The sequence below is a fragment of the Camelus dromedarius genome, chromosome 19 (assembly GCF_036321535.1).
Source record: "Camelus dromedarius isolate mCamDro1 chromosome 19, mCamDro1.pat, whole genome shotgun sequence".
Taxonomy (NCBI): domain Eukaryota; kingdom Metazoa; phylum Chordata; class Mammalia; order Artiodactyla; family Camelidae; genus Camelus; species Camelus dromedarius.
In genome coordinates, this window is record NC_087454.1 from 3,514,118 (window position 1) to 3,534,870 (window position 20,753).

Sequence of the window (20,753 nt, forward strand, 5' to 3'; positions counted from 1 at the left end):
GCCCTCCTGCGCGTGCACACACCTGGTACTCCCAGCGCCCCGTGGGAAAGGCGCTGTTGTTACTACTCCCCATTCTCAAGGGAGGAAACCGAAGCACAGAGAGGTTAAGAGTCTTGCCTGAGGTCACACGGCTAGTGATGGAGCTTCATGCTTTTAAATGCTGAGTTATGCTTTTGGTAAGGACGAGATCGTGAGATTTTTATCCCAAGTTAAATATCTGGGCTTTATCCTTGGGCAAGTGTGCGAATCTGTATTTGTGGAAGATGGGTGATGATGGGAGACTGAGCTTGGAAGAAGGGCCCTGAGCATCAGATAGGACCGCAGTCCCAGCCACCACTTTGCCTGCCATCATTTGAGAACCTAAGCAGAGGACCCAGTGAACCTGTGCCCAAACTCTTCACCTACAGAGACTATTTGACAATAAATTTGTGTTGTTTTAACAAAATGTTGAAAATGCTCTGTGTACCTTAGGAAGTCTTATTTTTATGCTTTTTTCCTGCAGTGTCTGAAGTTTATATAATAAACACACACTAATTTATCCTCCCCGTCCCTAAACATTAAGAGGACTGTTTTTCATTAAAGAAGGAAGAGCATAGTTCCTTATCTCCCCTGTTCTAACAGCTGGCTAAGGTCACATCCAGAGGCAAGAGACCACGGGATGGTGGGCAAGTGGGCAGAGAACACAGCTGAGACCAAGATGGGCTTCAGGGCTCTGTGTGCTACACGTTTAAAGAAAACAGCATGGGTAGTTTAGTCAAGGAGCCCTTTACTGCCTTTAGTTTGGCGAACTGCCTTCACATTCCACAAGACCATCTCATCTACAGTCTATCCAGACAGGTTTTCTTCTCTAAAAGGGAAGAAAGAAGCATGGGGTTGTAAATTTTGTTTCTGCAGCTCTGTTAGGGCTCAAGGGAGAGCACAAAGAAAACTGAGAGAAAGCCCTGGAAGAGAAGTCTTGGGCCAACTTCAAGTGTCAGCCAAGTATTTGAATTCTTTTATTTAAAAAAAAGGCAGGGGTGGGAGGAAGGCACTCGTCTATCTTGCAGACTATTTGTGTTTGTAGCAGATGGACACAGCCCTATTTCTATGTCCCTGCTGACACACGCCTAATACAGGCAATGATCTTGGTGACAAAAATGACAGCACACCCTGGAATTGTTGAGCTTTGAGGATTCCAATAATGACGGGGATTGGATGGGGTGGGAGTTGTGAGAAAGTAGCAGGGACAAGTTGATGGACCCTGAGGTTTGTCTGATAAGACTTTCCAAAGTGGAAAGGAAAGCTTGAACCAAGAGAAACCTTGTCAGTTAGGAAAAGTGATGAAGCAAGAACATAGAAAGGAATTATTCAGAGGAAGGGAGGCATGCTGGAGGAATCTTTCATGGAGCTGGGAGCTGGGGCACCACACTACTTCAGAATGCAGCTGCTCATTGTTAGGGGCTGTTGGAGTGCTGAAACCAGGAAGGGGCATTTCGAGTTTCTCTGGGGTCACGTCAGGCAAAGGCCAGAGGTCCAATTAGGTGGAGACCACGCCAGTCCTCCCTGCAGAAATCAACACGCATCAAGAAAAAAGAGAAGTAATTGTTCTGTGCAGGGAAGGGATCCTGTGATGTTCATTGAGAAGTCACAGTTGAAGCAGCCGGACGCAGCCTGAGAGGCCCCTTTAAAGGGGTTGAAGATGGCATGGGCTTGGGGGTACGCTGTAACTCCCCAAATGAAACTATAAATGAGGTGCATTTATAGTAGGAGTGATAATTAAAGTAATTAATAACTGCTCAGAGACAGATATAAACCAACTGGAAGCTGCAACCCATCAGAATGCTGGTGCGGTCTAAATGCTGGTACGGTCCTACCAGGCCAGCCTGGACACATACCAGCCCAGCTGTGCTCAGGTACATGGACAGTGTGCCAACACCTAACAAGTTTGATTCTGTTTACAGTGTTTTCTGGGAGTGTGTTTCCCTAAGTCCTGCAGGGACAGCCTTTCCCTCTCTCTTAAGGTTCTAGATACCGATTTCTTGAATATTTGTGAAGGTAATTTTACAGCAGTTTTATTAACAATGACTTTTAGAAAATTAGGGGATAATCATGTAAATTTATTTCTTCTCCTCTTTTGATAGCTTCCCTTCTTTTGATTATCTTTTTTTTTTTTTAAATTGTGGTGAAAGAAAATGAAAGAGACCAAAATGGAACCTCCGAAATGTTCAGGAAGTGGATGCCACCCACCCATATGGGCCACGTTTGACATCACTGCTTAGCAGAAGACCCTCTGTAACTCTGCTGGGTTCCTTCTGCTTTGAATTTGGATTTACTTTGGAAATAGGACCCCGAACTCCTTCACCTCCCTCTCTGGCACAGCAAACTATCAATTGGTATTCTTGCTAAAAATGAAGAAAAGATTGGATTTTGAGAATAACTCTAATGTATAAAAAGCTTTCTATAATAAATTCTGGCCCAGTTTATCCATAAATATTGAAGGGAGTTAAAAAAAAATGCAACCAGGAGTCTCAGTAGGTGCCAAAATTACTATTTTGTGTTATAAATCTGTTTATGAGTAAAATATTCTAAAAGCTCTTATCTATACAAAGTTTGTCTAGAGGTCTTATTAATCATCAAAAGAAGTTAAGTTACATTCAGTATAGCTTAGTTGGTACATATTTTATTAGTTTTTAATTTTTTGAAAACTGGTAACCTTTGATCAGTATATAGGATGACTCTCTTAAGCTAAATGTATGATTAACCCAAACACGACATTTTTCTTATTGTGAAAAATACCTCAGTGTTTTCTATGTGGCTTATCAGATGGTTTCCACTTTCTTTTTCATTCTAATTTCCTGAGAGGTATTTGTAATGGCCTGTGATTTTTTCTCTCCCAAACTCCCTCTTTGTTCGCTCTTAAATGGGACTGGAGCGGCACAGGGGCTGCGGGCACCCTTTGGAGACATTACAGCTGCAGGACGAGGGTAGGTGTACAGAAGGAATGAGAGGAGAGTGCGGTGCTGTGACCATCAACCTTCAAGAAGTAATGTCCCTTCCTAGTTTCAAAACAAACGTTTTGTAATCCCCCTTTACTATACTGATATGAAGTCCATGGATTTCTAGACACAATTCCTAAAAGATCAATATAATGCCCTGGAATGTACAGAAGAAATAAGGAAATAAAAAAAAAATACTTGCAATAATATATATTTCAGCATATATAGGTCAGGAAGATAATATTAAATACCAAAATATTCCTACAAGGTGTAAAACCCTCAAGGGCTTTAGTAGGCCCCCAATTTGGAACCACTTGTATAGTGGTTAAAAGTGTGCTCTGGAGAAACCCTTCCAGAATGTCAGAGTAAGGACCTCCAAAAACCTGCTCCTTCATAAAAATAATGAGAATACTAACTCTCATTTCTAGAACTCTGGAAATGAACCAAAGATTTGCAACAACATAAAGAGGATTTAATCAACAAAAACAAAAGAATCTCAGTAAGCACTATGAACTTTGTGACATTCTAATTTGCCTTATTTCCATCCCTCTCTCCACAGCTCCGTGGTAGTCTTGGAAGCAGACGGCCTCACAACTATGATAGCTACAAAAACCCTGCAGCCTAGCAGACAACAAAGGGGAGAAAATGGGTTTGGAACTGACCTAAAAGCCCATCTGCAAAGAACTGTCACTATTAACCTGTCTGGCAGCTCTCTGAAAATTTGCATTTCTTAGAGCTTATTTTTATTTGCTCTGATTCAGAGCTTACTATATGCAAATAGTCCTGTCCATAGGATGTTTTTCAAAACCAATTAGAAGCAACTGTTTGACATTATAGTTGCCTAAAGGGGTGAGACCAGCTGGGGATAATAAAAGGCTGCCCTCAAAAAACTTAAAAGGAAAACCTAGGAACTGAGATGTCCTTAGGAGACTTTGAACATCCTGACACACTCCTGAGCATCTAGATGGCCACACACATGTGCAAGTTGATAAGCATGGCCAGGAAAGCCCCAAGAAGGTTCTAAACTCTCACCTCTGGCTAAACTTAAGGCTCGATGCAAGCAGGAAGTGAAAGCTACAGCAGAATTGTAAATTTCCTGCTGAAACATTGAAGACATTCCCCAACACACAGACAGAGCTCCTTGGTAAGCCTGGAGACTTGCTGGTTGACAGTATCTAAGGAAACATCTGTCTAATTGTTAGCTGATAAGCTAACCCAGCAGAGACTTCAGTAGCCACACACGATAAAGAATACAGACTTTACAGAATTAGTCCAGGAAAGTCACTAAACAAACAACAGTAACAACAGTGACAACAACCACCAGCTACAGGAGGCTCTGGGGAGAAGGGTATCTGATTCACAGAATTACCACACTGTGTCAGTCAAAATGTCCAGGTTTTAACAAAATTACAAAACACAAAGAAACAGAAAAGTATGGCTCATACACAGGAAAAAAAAAAAACAGTCAAGAGAAGCTGTCACTAAGGAAGCCAAGACATTGAGCTTGCCAGACAAAGATTTTAAACCAGCTACTGTAAACATGTTCAAAGAACTAAAGGAAACCATGAGACCAATGTCTGATCAAATAGAGAATATCAATGAAAATGTAGAAATTATGGAAAAGAATCAAACAGAAATTCTGGAGCTGAAAAGCATAATGGAATAAAAATGTCAAAATTCACTAGAAGGTCTCAAAAGCAGATCGGAGCAGGCAGAAAGAATAAAGAGTGAGCTTGAAGACAAGTCAATCGAAATGATCTAGCCTGAACAACAGAAGAAGGAAAACAAAAAGAGCCCTGAGGCATGTGGAGCATTACCATCATGGGCCTCCCTGAGGGAAAGAAAAGAGAGAAAGACATAGAAGGAATACTTGAAGAAATAATAGATGAAAACTTTCCAAATTTGATGACAGATATTAATATACACATCTGAGAAGTCAAAGGGCTCCAAAGAGGATGAACTCAAAGAGAATATGCACCTAAACACACGCCGCAGTCAAACTGCCAAAAGCGGAAGACAGAGAATCTTGAGAACAGCATGAAAAAAGTGGTTTATTACGCACAAGGGATCATCAATAGGACTAAAAGTGACTTCCTATCAGAAACCATGGAAGTCACAAGGCTGGTGACCATGGTGAAGTTACTGTGCCTGAGTTCCATCATCTATAACTGAGAACAATAATAGTAATTTCCTTAACAGTTGTTAAAAGGATTAAATGAGTTCATACCTGTCACCCACCTAGATTAGGACCTGGCACAAAGACAGCATTCCATAAGTATGTGCTATTTTGATTCTTGGAGGTGGCAAATAACTTTTTCAGTCCTTCCTTCAAGACGCTGGTGTGAATTCACAGCAAACATTCTTAGTTCTCTAATGACAGCTCCTGAGATCTAGCTCCAGGTGATTTTCTCAAAAACAATTTGGCTGACAGTAATGTGGTTAATGAGATAATTTATTTGAAAATAAATATCTTTGGTAGCGGTTCAGAACTGGTAACTTGGACGCATCACAGGATAATTTTATAAATCCATAAGCATCTTAAACAGTTTGGTCTATATTCAGAAAAAAATTTTCTTTTTTTTTTTTAAATTTGGAATTCATTTTTAGATAATTCTTTTTTTCACATACAGTGATTAAAACTTAGGGTAATATCACTAAATGAATGTCCAAAGTTGGAACATACTGAGCATCTAAAACAACGTACAAGGTGAATCAGTTTAAATTTCGGAAATGCACCTGAAATGTGCAAACCAGCACGCCAAGCGCAGAGACCGCAGTGAGAATTGGGACTGGTGGCTGTGTCGCAGGCACGGCTGGCTCCCGGGGGTGGAAGCTGCTTAATTTCTGCTCTAAAACTTGCTTTGAAAGAGCTTTGTTTATAGATTCAATACTACTCACTGCGGCACAGAGTTTTTTGCATTTGGAGTGAAAAACAAAACAGAACAATACAACAACTGTACCCTTTCCAAAAAGTATTGAAGGAAATTGGGATTTTTTTTTTCAATGAACCAGATGCATTGAGGCCAGCCAAAGAATTACAGACATTTTCTGTGGCATGTTTGCCTTCTTCCTGCAGAGCTGACGCGAAGCCAGTTTGCAGGGTAGCACCTGTATGTGAGTGAGTGGATCAGAGTCCAGCCCTGCACAGGTGAACAGGCCTTCACACAAAGCACGTGGCAGAGCCTGCTGACTGTGGGAGGACAGGCCTGGCTGGAAGAACAGTGACATTTATTTTAAAAATGATGATTTTGGAGCTGGAGGTGACCCTATACCTCATTAAGGCCAAAGTCGTATGAGAAAATTAAGGCGCAGAGAAATCAAGCAACTTGCCCAAAGTCACTCAGCTAATTAGCCGCAGAGCTAATCACGTTGCCTCGGGCCATGGAGAGAGAGAGCAGGAGGCGAAAACATTACGGGAACAGTTTGACTTGATTTGGTGTTTTCCCATGGTTCCCTGAGGAAAAACAAGCTAAAACTGCAATCTCCTTCCGCCAGGATCACTCATTTTTAGATTGTCCCAACTTTGAGCTGAAACTGATAAATATAAATTTGCTAATTCATAATCATTTTAAAAATTAATCAAAACAACTGAATTTCAAATGAAAAGGCAATAAAGGAGAGAAGGACTCTGGCTGTTTCAGCACTCATTGCTCTTCCAATTGTCTTTAATATCATAGGAGATGCTTAACTCTCTAAGACAGGCGATTCTCTGCCCCTGCCAACTGACCAGCCAGCTGGACTCTGAGAGGCAGGTGGGCCCACTGTTGGGCTTTGGTGTGCTCACAGGTGCACAGCCGCCTTCTCTTCGCATCCTGTGGGCACAGACAGAACATGCTTCCACCCGCCCCACCTGCAGCTGCACTGTCCGGAGATGGACAGCTCCCTCTGGGAGTGTGAGCACGATGGAAACGGTCCCATGCGGGAGGGGCTGAGACGATGGACCAGAAGGACCCACGGGGTCTGGGAAGCTGTTGGCTCCAAGAGGAGCTCTGAAACACTGTTGACTGTTGGATGCTCTAAAATTAAGACTGAGGAGGGGCTTTGTCGTCAAGGAGGCAGCACCTGGCACTGGACAGCGCCCGGCAGGTAGAGAAGCCGGAGGGGCGGGGACAGATGGTAATAGTGACCCCCCAAGCCCAAACAGTATCAACTCCATCTGCCTCTTGTGAATGAGCAGCCCTGAGGGCATTAACCCCAACTATAGGCAGAGTAATACAGGATAACTCTGCCTGAAATTCCAGTCCTTCCTGCCTGGTCCTCACAGCACGCTGACCTCTGGATGTCTCCTCTCAGCCCTTTAGACTTTTAGATGCATCCCCGAGTTTCATCTGTGGGCAAAGGTCATTTCCTGGGCATTCCATCTCAGACCAGCACAGCCAGAGGATTGCAGGGGGAGAAGGGCTTTGAGTCCTTGGTCACTGCCCACTTGGACAGCCTTCCTCCTTGCTCCCCTGGGTTTAGGACGGAGGCCTCTTTGCCTTGTCTCCATGACTCCAGCCCACCTTACATTTTTACAGCATCTACTGTACATGATTGTCTCACCCACAAACACTGAAGGGAAGCCACCTGATTAATTTCTCTCTGAATCCTTAGCATCTGGTATTTGGACGTATTAATGTACAACAGCGTTTGCTGCATGAATTAAATGCTACTTATCAGTCAAATGAGCGTTTAAAATTCTTTCCAACCCATTCCATTTCTCAAGTCCTTGCTCCAAGCCCTGCACCCTGTTCTGTGCTGGTAAAACAAAAATAAAATAGATCAGATGTGGCTCCTCCCACGGGGGTTGCACACTGGCGGAGGCAAGTCGGGAGAGGGGCACCGATCTTTCACCCACAACAGCCAGATCTGACCACGTCCTCTCCAGCAGTTGGACACAGGATAGCACTTTCACTCAGAAGGAGAGGAGCCTTTTACCGAACACCTTTCATGACCGCCACCATCCCTTTCTTCTAAAAGTGTATCCATTTCCACTGTGAACATTGTTTGATGAGGTGACCAAGCTGAGCTCTTTCAGGATGGGGACAAATGGTCACTTTACCCCTGCCCATCGGCTGAGCCGCCCTCTCCCTCCTGAGCGAGCCCTGTACCCCTATTCACTGGACTGCAGCTAGACATTACACACGCATCTCCGTTAGACTGTCCACGGTGATTCATGGATGCCTTCCCCCAGAGGTTACACATAATTCCAAACCCATCAGCACACTGGGGACAGGAGGCTTAAATTGCTCCTTCCAGGATTTGTTACCTTGCGTTAGCCCTCTTGGAATTTCATTTGCTAACCTGAGGTCCAATTACTCTGCCCAGCTGTGCCCGTCTAAGGCTCCTCGGCCCCTCCCTCTCCTGAATTGCTAAGAAACCAACTCTTCCCTCTGTTGGTATCAGCGGCGCGTCCACTCTGTGCAAAACTGCTGCCCCTGCGAGGCGAGGCTCCCTCGAGGGGAAATCCACATGCAGGGGCCTAAGGTGGCAGACCAGGAAGCAGGCAGGTGAGCGGTCGGTGCTTGCTGGTCTGAGATCCAGACTTTGCCCCTCTTGGCTCTGGGTCACACCGAGGACAGCACACCTTTGCACACACTCGAGCTCTCCCTCTGAACCCTGGTCCTGGCTTATTTCTGCTTTGGGCACAAGGGACCTGGCTGAGTCATGGAGAAGGGGATGTCCTGGGTCATTGAGACCCAACTGGACATATGAGTTCACCACACACGCACCACCAGCACCTCAGTGTTGATGGTGGAGGCAGAAGAGCGGACCAAGAAATCATCTCACAGTTTCCTTTAGAAGGAAGTGGGGCAGGAGCCACCTACAAACTAGGAGGGAGTGGAAGCGAGTTTGTCTGGCTGGAGCCTGGGGAGGGAGGTGAGGCTGGGGACTTGAGTGAGGCAACAGCTCCTGAGACCCCTGCTAGGAAACTCTTTAGGCCACGTGGTGCCAGCCACGCTGCACCGGCCTCATGACGGTCAGCTGATGCCTACCAGACCCCCCCTCTCCTCGCCTCGGCCTCTGGCAGCCTCTGCCCCCAGCCCCCCCTTGCTCTGCAGCTCAGGCGGCCCCCGCTTCTCACCAGGGGACACAACTAACCCAGTGAGCAGGCGCCAGCTGAACGCCCCTCTCCGGATCGAGCACCGTGGGAATGTCTTTACCTCAATTACATCATTACTCTGCCATTTAATTGGTATTTACTAAGTTTAATCCTCATCCTGCTGATGAGGAAACTGAAACTCAGAGAGGCAAAGCCATCCTCTCAAGGTCACACAGCCAATGCCTGCCCAAGCCACAGCTTGACGTGGGGTGGCTGTGGTGACCATGCTCTGGTGGAAGTGTCCAGGGGCAGCCCCCGCCGACCTCCTCCATCAAGGAGGGTCTTAGATATACTTCTGGTTTGGGGGACATCTGTAACTTCTGGGTTCACTGGAGTTTGCTCTGAGGAGGCACAAGTTTCTGCTTTTGTTTTCAAAATATCCCAATGTGATGGAAATAGCCTAGTCACCTTCGGGCACTGGGCCCCCTCGTTTTCTGAATGCCTCCGTGTGCTCAGGTTGATGGCAGCATATGCCTGCGAGCAATTGCAGCTGTGTGACCGGTGATGCAGGCAGCAACACAGCTAGCGTTCATTAGGCACCTGTTAGGCTCGGAAATGTTGTCATCTCCACTTTAGAGGACAAGAGGGAGGCACAGAGAGGTTGTGCCTTGCCCAAGATCACACAGCGGCTCAGTGCGTGACCCAGACCTGACCGAGCCCTTTGATCCCTGTGCTCCTGGGTCTGGCGTGTCCCCAGCTGGGGTAACACCAGCCCCCCAGTCAGACAGCCGGCCAACATCTATGAGCCCCGCAGGGGAGGGATGAGGAGCCCCGGACAGCAGGCTGGCCACAGAGGTGGCGGTGGAGGGCGCTGGACTAGGAAATGTGGTCCTGGGGTGATGGGGTATTTGGGGCAGACAATGAAAGAGCAAGGCTGATAAATTACGGAAAGGGATTCGGAGCAGAGAGCTGAAAGAGGAAAGGGTTACCAAGTTCAAGATCTATCAGCTTCATGCTTTTCTGCCAATTTAGCAAAGGGCCTCGTGGGGTTATTTGCTGGTGTGCCCCGTGGGGATTTATAATGGGAGAAACTTGGATCAAGGAATTGGGAGGAATAATTTTGAGCGGCAGTTGGCTCAAACTGCACATGTGTGTGCGCAGGAAGAGGTAGGCAGTGCAGAACGCCAGACGCTCCCCACTTGGCCGTTCCGACTGTCGCAGCCGGCTCTGGGGCTGGCTGTTGTGGTCTGTTTTTGTCATTCCTTCCACACGCGGGGCTGCCCTACCGTACTTCCAAGGGCTTCAATGGTGCCTTAGACGCCGTTCAGTTTACAGGGGTGAGGGCTCCTCTCGCCTGTGCCCTCCAGCCCGTCGCTGCTCAGCCCACGCCCTTCAAACGAACTGCCCCATTGTTTAGTCACAGCAGCACTCTGCCACCGGTTCAGCGACTTCCCTCTTCCTACGTTTTCAAATGGGCGCTTACCGGGACTGAGGCATTCACGCCGCTCCTACAACGGGCATCCATCCCTGAGATGCAGGGGAGTGAAGTCACCTCTTTTAACCTCTCTTCAGATGTGCTTATAACCGCCTCCCCGCCCCATCTGGACGCGTCTACAGCTTATTCCTTGCAAAGAACAACTGCAGGAGACACCTTTTGGGTTGGAAATTCCACTTAGTTCAGTGGCTGGCCATTGCCTCCCACGCGGACCTTCGTAAACATCCTTTCCACGTGGACCCTTGGGCCTTTTCCTCCCTCTTTTCAGAATGTTATTTTGGACTGAATGGGTCACATGGGCAAAGGGCATGGCTTTGGGACCCTAAGCTCGCTGCAGCGTCTGTGATGCAGCCACTCAGCACAGCGAAAACACCGTGTGGTTGGTACTTGGTAGTAATTTCAACTCTGCTTCCATTTCTCTCTCTCAGTGAAGGATGAGGCCACTGATTAGGGAGAACCACGTCTCTACATTCACAGAACTATCCTATACTGCAGAGGCAAAAAAAAAATATGTTGCAGTTAAGGGTCAGATGTTCTTGGGTTTTATTCTCAGCTTACAAGATGCATGACCTTGAGAAAATGACTTTAACCTCTCGGGGCCTCAGTTTCCTCACCTGTAAATGGAATATTGATAAGCACCCACCTGATAAAAAAATGTTAAAAGGATTAGATGAGATCCTGCGCACACAGAGACTGGCACGCCCAGTAAGTGCTTAGTGAACGCGAGCCACGTTACTCGGAGTGGAGGACGCTTGGCCCCGCATCTCTGCCACTCGCCGTAGGTTCGCGCCCTAAGCCGGAGGGGGTTCAGTACAGGGTCTGGCCGCTGAAGCTGTGGCCTTTTCCAGTGGTTGCTGTCGTAATGGGGTGATCGGGCTTTATTACGAGACACCCAAACTGCCTGTTCAGGAACATTTCTCATTCATTAGCTAAACACAGTCTCTGACAATCAGACATTTCTGCCTGTGGGATCGAATTGCCCTTAAAACAGAAGGGAAAGAAGCACTAGACTGACTGATTCTGCCTTGCGGTAAACGTGTAATGTCACTTCAATCTGCTATCAGCAAATGCCCTTGTAAATCAAACTCACCACACCGAGTCCTTGGTGAGTTTGGAGTCCACGTTCCCACCTTCCTCCAGGAAGATGTCCAGCTGCAAATTGGCGTCGTTATCGTGGGCTGAGAAATAATTGGTAACGATTCTTGCCGGTATCCCGAGGCATCGCAAAACTGCAGCAAAGAGGGAGGGACCACAGCGAAACCGTCAGCAAGATTCAACAAATACGGGGCGAACAATCCCTTCTCATGAGGGGCTTCCTTCTTTGCCACCATGAAAGCCCCTTTGCACATGTCGTCCCCACGCGGTCCACGCCCAGGAAGGGGGCCTGTCACCAGGCTTCGGGGCTGCAGAGAGGATCTTTGCCGCGTGACCGTGCACAACTGCAGTTGGCCCCAAGTGAAGCCAGCGGGAATGGAATTCCAGGAACAAGGTTCCAATTGTTTATTTGCTAATCACACGGTCATCAAAGTAGGCTTGTTTTAGTCCAGCTCATGGGCCTATGTTCCTGAAAATGAAACTTTAAAAAATCCAGCTAATAGGAAGTTAGGGATTCACGAAGCAGGCCCCCAGTGCAGTTTGCTCTCCTGGTTGGAACTTGCTCTTGTGACACTTGGTGGAGGGTGACACCACAGATCCATTTTAATTGTTAGATAATAAATTACCTGGATGCATCCCTTGCCATATGTACCTATTGATTAAACTTAATCCAAATGCCCTCCCTGGCTCCCAGGACGCCAGCCATCAGGGCTCATTGAAAATAATTCAGCTGACAATTTTAAGATTAATGACTTGCTTTGCCTTTTTTTTTTTTTTTTTTTTAGCTCTCAGAATTATTTAGCATTTTTAACCAAAGGCTATTCACCTCCTTCAATAGAACAACCTTGGGAATCCAAACTTGAGTCTGGTAGAGACTCAAGGGCCCTCGTTAAATGATTTATTCTTAACACCCCGAACTATGGCAGTGGCAGCCACCACCTGCCTCCCCCTTCCATCTTCCCCTGGTGACTTGCAGCCCCTGTTCACAGCTTCCCCCCAGAAATGATCGCCACTCTAAGTCTGTTTCTAGCTTAACGCTAATTCACGTGATCACAGAATGGGACGCGTTCCAGAGTCTGCTGAACTTGTAACTTTAAGGCAAGTAAAGTTTGACGTGGGGGCCCCAGTCCCTCCTTCCCTCCCACCTCCCTTTTCAGGTTTATTCTTACAGTGACTTCCCCACATTGGGCTTCTGCCTTTTCTTAACTTAGCATCACAGTGTGTTTTCAGGAATAGATCTGATGACTCTTTTATACAAAAGGCATACGTGGATGGAAGGTGTCTACCATTTTACCCGATTCTAAACCTGGAGGAATGACTCACGAGGGAGGGAGCCACCTCCAGCTGTTAGCCCTTGGTGACATGCAGGCTTCTATGTAACTTCAGAGACCGGCCCTTAAGACACCAACTCATTGGCTACATTGCCTTTTCTGCTCCCAGGAAACACCCCTTTAGCCCATGGGTATACACAAATGGCTAAGAAAGTAATCTTATTCTGATCCCACAACACAAAACTCCTAATTTCTTCCCAATTGGATCACTGAATAATTCTTAGAAGGTTACAGCTTTGAGCTGAAACTGACAAGCTTCATAATCATTTATAAGAAACAGCCCCATCCTGGCTTCCGGCCTCCAGCCTCACCTTGATTTTTCTGATTAAAAAAAAATGCTAACTAGGTAAAACTGTCTTTATTAACAAACGCATAGAAAGGACACTCTGACTTGAGCTTAATGTTTTTTTAAAAGGGCATGTGAATGAAAGTCATTACCAATCATGAAGACACACTGAAATAAATGTATTTTTAAAAACATTCACTGAATTAACAATAACGAAGTCTGGGCCCAGACAGACAAGCGCCATGTTGAAAAATGATTCATGAGTCTGAAGAGGACGATTCTGTTCCCATGGGTTTCCTGCCACGGATTGGACGCTGGGTAGATTAAAAGCAAGAAGGGAAGCTGGGGAATAAAGACCGCTCATTAAGTTCTGGTACCTAATTACTCAGGGGCACTGGAACTCATGTGTGAGAACAGAGATGAGCCCACCTGCCACAGTCTGGTCCACAGCTAGGGTCAAAACTAAGTGGACTGACTTACCAAACTCCTCAGTGATAGACAACAAGCAGAGAAGCATATCTACAAAACCTCTGAACAACAATAGTGTATACCTTATTATTTATTATTTTAGACTTTGCTCATTTAACCTTTTTAAAATGTGGGGAGGTTATGGAGAAGGAAATGGGGTATCCTTTCCCTCATATTGTGACTTGGCCCCCGCGACTCTCCCTTTCTCTGGGTGTTGGATGATGGATTGTGTAGGAAATAGTTCATCAGTCTTTCTATTAAGGTTCTGCAGTCACAGAGAAACCATGGGCGTACTTGGCCCAGGATAATTGAATTATGCATTAACTACGTCCCAGAATAGCCACCCATAAATTCTATAGATCCAACAGAGCTCGCTAGGTCCCTTTGCCAGCTTATAGATAAAATGTCTTGAGGTGAAATTTCCTTTACATTAAAAATAATTTTACTCAATTGGATACTTACACGTGTTGAAGACACCAGCAAAAACCCAGCACTGCCCATACCGGACTGGGTTCTCAGAGCTCTTGTATTCCAGCAGAATGTCCACGCTCCCTGTCCAGGCTGACGGGGGGATGCCATAAGCATAGATATTGTCCCAGGATCCAACGATGACGCCTTCATCGTCTTTGGCATTGACCTAAATGAGACCGTGAGTGGTGAGAAGAAGGAAAGAGCGTTTAGAAGAATCCTTTCCAGACCCTGGCCCTGGGCAAGCCCAGGCTTCCCGTGCCTTCCAGGTTCCTGCATGATGAAAAGTGTCCCACTTCCGTTTGGTTCACAGTTATTTGTCAAGGAAAGTGATGTGATGACTAAGTGTGTGAGGGGAAACCAAGTAACCAAGACCGCCTCTTAAAGAGCATGTGATTGTAGTAGGCTGGTGTTGAACAGTAGGTAGGAAGAATCTCACGTGCTCAGGAGAAGACAGACCCAGGGCCTGCGGTCTGGCTGGAGAGGTGCTGGAGAAGGTTGTGAGGCAGAGAGGAAGAAGGTCTCCACGAGAAGACAGCTCAAGTAGGGATCTTGTCTTGGTAGAAAGAGAATTAAAAATTGGCAGATGACAAAAGATGTTTGAGTGGGGGCCCAATGCCTCTGGTCTAACGAGCTTTGACTTTGATGAGTGGCAGGCTCTAATAAATTGAAAAAGCAAACAGAGGCTGTCATAGGCACCATTGAGAATTAATAAGAAGTTAGATTCCCATGGGCACCTTACAGAGTGTTTTTTTAAAGTTTCATTAAAGAAGTATTTTCTTTATGATTGTTTAAGGTGATTAATGTTCTATAGTTTTGTTAAAAGATATTTCCTGTTACATAAAGGGCCTGGGGTATTACAGTTTGAATACAGGGGAGACTTAAGCAAGGCACGGCAATCTAGAATATTTGGGAAAACCTGGCTACCCATTCAGACCACAGGCATCTGGCAGCAGCAGACCCCAAGTGCAGAAACAGAGAACTTTTGTGTTTAGACAGTAAAACAGGGGTCAGGAAGTAGCAAGTTCAAGGCATCCTGTCAGGTTTTTTGGAGGTTACTGGCTGAATCTCAACTCTCTTGGTGTAACTTTCAGCATGTTTAATTACAGTCAGGAGAATGTCTAGGTGGGGAGCAGCGGGAGTTCTTCTAAAACCTGATGCCACCTCAACAACATTCGTATGTCGACAAGGCAACGGTTTACAGCCTTGCTCTGCAAAGTGTGGTCCGTGGACCAGCAGCGGTGGTGTACCCGGGAGCTTGTTAGAAATGCAGAATCTCAGGTCCCTCCCCAAACCTACTGAATCAGAACCTGCATTTTAACAAGACCCCCAGGTGATGTGTGTGCACATCAGTTTGAGAAGCATAGGTTCGGACGATGCTGAAAAGACAGTAGTAAGCAATGTGATGGAAGCAGGTGTGCTTGGGTTATGAAAGTCACAGAAGAGGTATTAAAATACGGCGAGTTTTTATGTGTTCATGATCTTGCCAATTAGCAGCTCAGCCTGAGCACCCTCTTAGGCTTGCTGTGTTTGGCTGTGAGTCTATCGTCCCCAGTGGGTCATGAGTACATTGAGAACAGAGATAAAAATCTGCGCCTTTCTGACTTCCACCAAGTACTGGCAAGAGCAGGTGCTCAACAGTTGTTCAATAATCCGTCGTATATTCAATGAGCATATAGGCATTGCACGTCTGAATAAGAGCAAAATCTTCTCCGTGGAAGGAGATGGACAAGGAACCCATCAAGTGGAAGGGAAGGGTACCCAGTAAGACAGAAAGATGTACAGGGCCAATGGGGTCCCAACAGAAGAGTGATTGGTTTTATTAGCTTGTTGTAGACTAAGTAGAGAAAATGACATGAATACTAGATCTTGAGGGGCTGAGGCCCAGAAAGGATTATCTACGTGGAAGAAATAGTTTGAATAATTGTTTGGTGTCATGAAGAAAAATGGCAAGTTCGGCGACCTGCTACGAGTGCTGCGTGGGTATCATGTAACTAAGTAGAAAATACTAGAAGAAAACACTTAAATGTGCAAGCACCTTCTACTGTTTTTCCCCTTTGACTCTGTCCAGTCAGCTTAAAGGTAAGGTAACTACCCAGTTAATTTGTTTAATGTAGAAAAAAATTAATTCTTGGGAGATTTCTGAAGGACCTTATTCAACGAACTGCAAACGCATGCCTTTGATGTAAACTTTGACTTTATCCTGTAAACTCCATGAAATGACTGGAGCACAGCAGGCTTTAGCCAACAATTTTGGCTCCATTCATGATCAATAATCCTCCTTGCAGTTGAACTGATTATTTAAATCTCTGTCTGTTATAATGGAGCCTGAAGAGTGCCTTCGTAGGCTATGATGTGGTTTGATGTTTATGAATAGGCAGATGCAGCTTTGATTCACATGACCAGTTTCTCACTTATCCTTATCATTGAGAAATAGAATGAAATTGATGAATGTCAGGGGTAAAGTTCCTAAACTCTGGTTCTGATGGAGTGGATTTCAAATGGATAGCCATTAATTAGAAGGGTTATTTATAGGCTACAGTGAACCCGATCAGCTAAGGGAAAGAGTAAGGACAAAAAAGAGCTCTCTCCTCTATAGACCTTTTAATTGTTAATGCTGAGCTGTTCCTCTATTGCTAGATAAATCACAACTCTCATTTATTAGCATTTGGTCAGATTAGCTACTGTTTTCTAATTAGAACATTGATTTCTGGGCAGCCTAGATTGTGAAAGAAATAAGTCTTTAGTGACAGAAGTAAAGGGTTAAAGTAATATCCCCCTCCCTGGACAACAAAATGTTTGGGGAATAATTCAAGGCCGTGCTGGTCCCGTTTCATGCCACAGTTGACTGTTCACATGCTTTCATGAGCTCAGTCAGAGTTTGACCAGTGACAGAATGAAATGCCTTGGTCTGGCATCACTAATGGCCAAGGAGACAATATGGGACTGGGACTTTGGACAAGGGAGTGTTATTCAACTTCCTTAGGGTTTCATTAAATTGTCCTCCCATAATACCTACAATATTAGAAAAAAAAAAAAAAAGCCCCTCCAAAAGTCACCATCAGCAGCTTCTGTGGCATAACATAGTTCAGTAAACTTCAAAACCAAGGAAAGCTGAGGATTTTGGAGCGGAGCAGGGAGGCAGCATGGCTCAGCTCCTAACCCTGACCACCAGGATGTCAGAAGCCCTACTGTCAAGCCAACAAAATCCTGAGCTTCCTCATTTGTATTTCAAAATCTGGAAAGAAACACACTGAATTAAAATGCTGATCTTTTCCTTGTTCTTACCAGAATCATGGAAACAACTACTGTGGAGAAATGGGCAAAAAAAGGTCTGCATCCCTAAAAAGGTAGAGGTTCAGGGACTTCAGTGGGGAAATGATACGAAGACTGAGAGTTATCCCCACCTGAGGATGAGATCTGTCTCCAGTTAGGTGCAGTGGATTCTGGGATGAGAAATTTACAGAATCCTGAAAGAACAGGCACAGCCCAAAGATTCTAACCAAGATTGCCATCGCCTTCCCTGTTCCAGTCTGCCTCAGGGTACAAAAGCGTAGCTGCAATGAAATACATTGGCCTCAGGCTGTAGTTCAGAGGTGAGATCAAGCTAATCTTAGATTGGAAGGAGTAGAGATTTTATCTATGGTATATTACAGCAAATAAAACACTTGGGTGAGTTATGCAAGTAAGAGAATGAATAAAAAGAAAAACAGAGGAAAGAGAGAGGATGGAAAAATTACACAGAAGAAAACAAAATTAAGGAACATAAAGGACTTTCTCACAGTCTCCTAAGGGGATCACAGACCTCAAGGAACAAATTGAGGACCAACACACATCGTGGAACTAAAAATAAATGATAAACTGTAAGAAATAGAATAGATCATGCCAAAAATAAAATCAAGACATAGAAGAAAAGCTTGAGATGAACCAAATACTAATGAAAAAGATATAGAGATGAAGTTAGAGAGAAGCTAATAGTTACAGGAGACAAGGATGATACAACATAAGGATAATTAGTACCCTTAAAATGGAGACCCTAACAAGTGACACAGGAGATGTATTCATGGCACAATATAGGCAAATGTTACCTAATGGTGGGAAAGTTGAATCTATACATTAAAAGATCAATCTGAGCTACAGGGTAATTTGATGCAGAATGCTCGTTACCTAGGAACTTTAATTACTGAAACCAGTTGAACTTAAGCATAAAGAAACAGTTGTTCAGTCATACAGATAGAAAACTCAGATTAACAACAAAATAAGAGTGGGGTTGTCTTCAGACTTCTCCAGAGCACCAGTCGATGGCAAAACACATGGTCCATATTTACACAGTCCTGAGAGAAAATATTATGCACAGCTAAGACGTCCTGCCAGTACAAAGACACCAACACACACCATGAAGGATCTCAGGGGATATGGTACCCACCATAACCAAACTACTTGGAAAGTGATAATTAAGGTAATTAAAGAATTAAGTACACAAAGATGCAAGGAAAGAGACTCTGTGGTGAAAGGGCCAGTGAAGAGAAAAATCCATAGACATTTAAAAATCTTTGGGAACTATAGTACCTGAATGAATATGAATTTTAAAACCTGATAATGCAAAAACACTAATAATCCTAAGAAAAAATTAGACATGAGGGAGGAAAGTGGGAGGAGAATGGAAAGGCTGATGTTTTAATGTGTGGATCTCTCTTAGTTAACTGACACCATCCAAAATTAACACATAATTTAAAAACATATAATTGCTTTATTCTTTCAGTGGTTTTCATAATTTTCTAAGAACCTTAGAGGGGGTCTGTTAGGAAATAATATTTCTTGTAGTGAAGAAACATTTATTTGAAGTTTAATAATTTCTTCTGTTGTAAATATCTATGTATCTAGTTGAAATTATGTACCTAAAATATTAATAATAGTTATTTCTTGGTGGTAAAATTTGAAGTGATTTTTTTGAGGAAAGTTTTTTTTTTTTTAACTTTTATCTTTAAATTTTTCTGGATTGTCTTAAATCTTTTTTAGAGAGAATTATAATTTTTAACCAAAAAAAAAACAAAAACAAAAACAAAAAGACTTTTCATTAAAAAGACTGGAAGCAGATATGCCAAGATGCTGTGTTCAATTCTTGCAGCAAGAATATATAATAATTATTATTTTCTTCTTCAAACTTTTAAAAATGTTTAGAATTTTCTCAAATATTCATCCTAGGGGACAGAACAGTTAAAATTCCTTTTGTGCCCAGTAGGGTGGGCTGCCTCTCTGAATGCAAGGCTTTGGGCCATTATGTTTTGCATAATAAGTATTTTTTTCTGCTTCTTTTTAAATATGTAAAGGTATTTGTCTTATCTTGTGTGCACATTTTGTAAGACCATGATAAAATGATTTTTCTCTGTTATAAACCTAGTATATGCTGTTAAATTTCATTGTTAAAAGTTATGTTCTCATTAAGGCTAGGATTTCTGTCATTTTTGCAAAATACAGTTTATCCCTAATCCTATCTATAATAGTTTCCTCAAAGACCCCTAGATATACATTTTGGGTAACATGATCTAGTTTCAAAGGTGGAGAGTGAAATTTGGGAAGGAGAAGAATGACTCCTTTCTAGGTTTTGTGACCCTCAAACCCCCAGGTACAGTCTGAAGGTGCTCAGTCTTAATTGTAGATGGAAGTTGAACAGAGGATGTCAAACTGTGTCCATGACATTCTAGGGCTCCAGTCACTTTGGAAAACTGTCAGATGCTTATAAAGTTAAACATACACATGCTCTATGATTCAGACATGCCATCTTTAACTACTTCCCTCAGAAATATGAAAATGCATGTATACAAACTGACTTGTACAAGAGTGTTCATAATAGCTCGATTCATAATAGGTCTGAGATGGAAACATCTCAAATGTCCATCAGCAGATGAATGGATAGATAAATTGGGGTATGGAATATAAGGAAACACTGCTCAGCGATGCAAAGGAACAACTTAAAGACCTGTGAGAGAACTGACTGATTAAAAGACGCCAGCCCCAAACAGTACATACTGTGTGAATCCAGGCATGTGAATGAAGTTAAGAACAGGCAATCTGACCTAACTGTAAGAAATCAGAATTGTGGTGGCCTAGGGTGATGTGCATGGACTAAAATGAGCATGAGGGAAGTTTCTGGGCTGGTGGTACTGTCTACATTTTGGCTGGGGTAGTGAGTAACCCCATCAAAACTCATTGAATTTTTCATTTAATATCCATGTATTTCATTGTGTGTTAATTTTACTTCATAAACAACCCTGCCCCTGCCGCCATGAGCTAATAACCCTAACCTATCGTGTGAAGCACGCAACCACAAATGTGCAATGTTCTGCAAATGTGCTTCGGTTTATATACCCGACCCAGGCTCTGACAAGGAGTGGGTCATTAGGTTCATTCTTCATGAAAATCATTGCAACGAGAGATTGTTAACCTTGTCTCCCTTAGTAACTTGAGGATTCTTATTTGGCCAAAACATGTTTTACTAATTGATAATCATGAAACAAAGAACCAAATGTGGACTGAGAGAGTGAAAGAGAGACTGAGATTTTTCAGCTTTTCCAGCACTGTCTGCTTTTTCCACTGCTATCCCACTGCTGCA

At 44.1% G+C, this 20,753-nt stretch overlaps 1 protein-coding gene across 3 annotated transcripts in view; it reads right to left on the reverse strand.

Moving 5' to 3' along the window:
* The window catches only part of F13A1 (coagulation factor XIII A chain), a 125,248-nt gene that overhangs the window by 38,411 nt on the left and 66,084 nt on the right, over positions 1-20,753 (reverse strand). For all 3 annotated transcript variants that reach the window (XM_064476161.1, XM_064476162.1, XM_064476163.1), the window contains exons 8-9: positions 14,135-14,309; positions 11,583-11,721 (exon numbers count right to left, since the gene is read on the reverse strand). In XM_064476161.1, the coding sequence (XP_064332231.1) occupies positions 11,583-11,721; positions 14,135-14,309 (314 nt within the window). The remainder of the gene's footprint in view (positions 1-11,582; positions 11,722-14,134; positions 14,310-20,753) is intronic.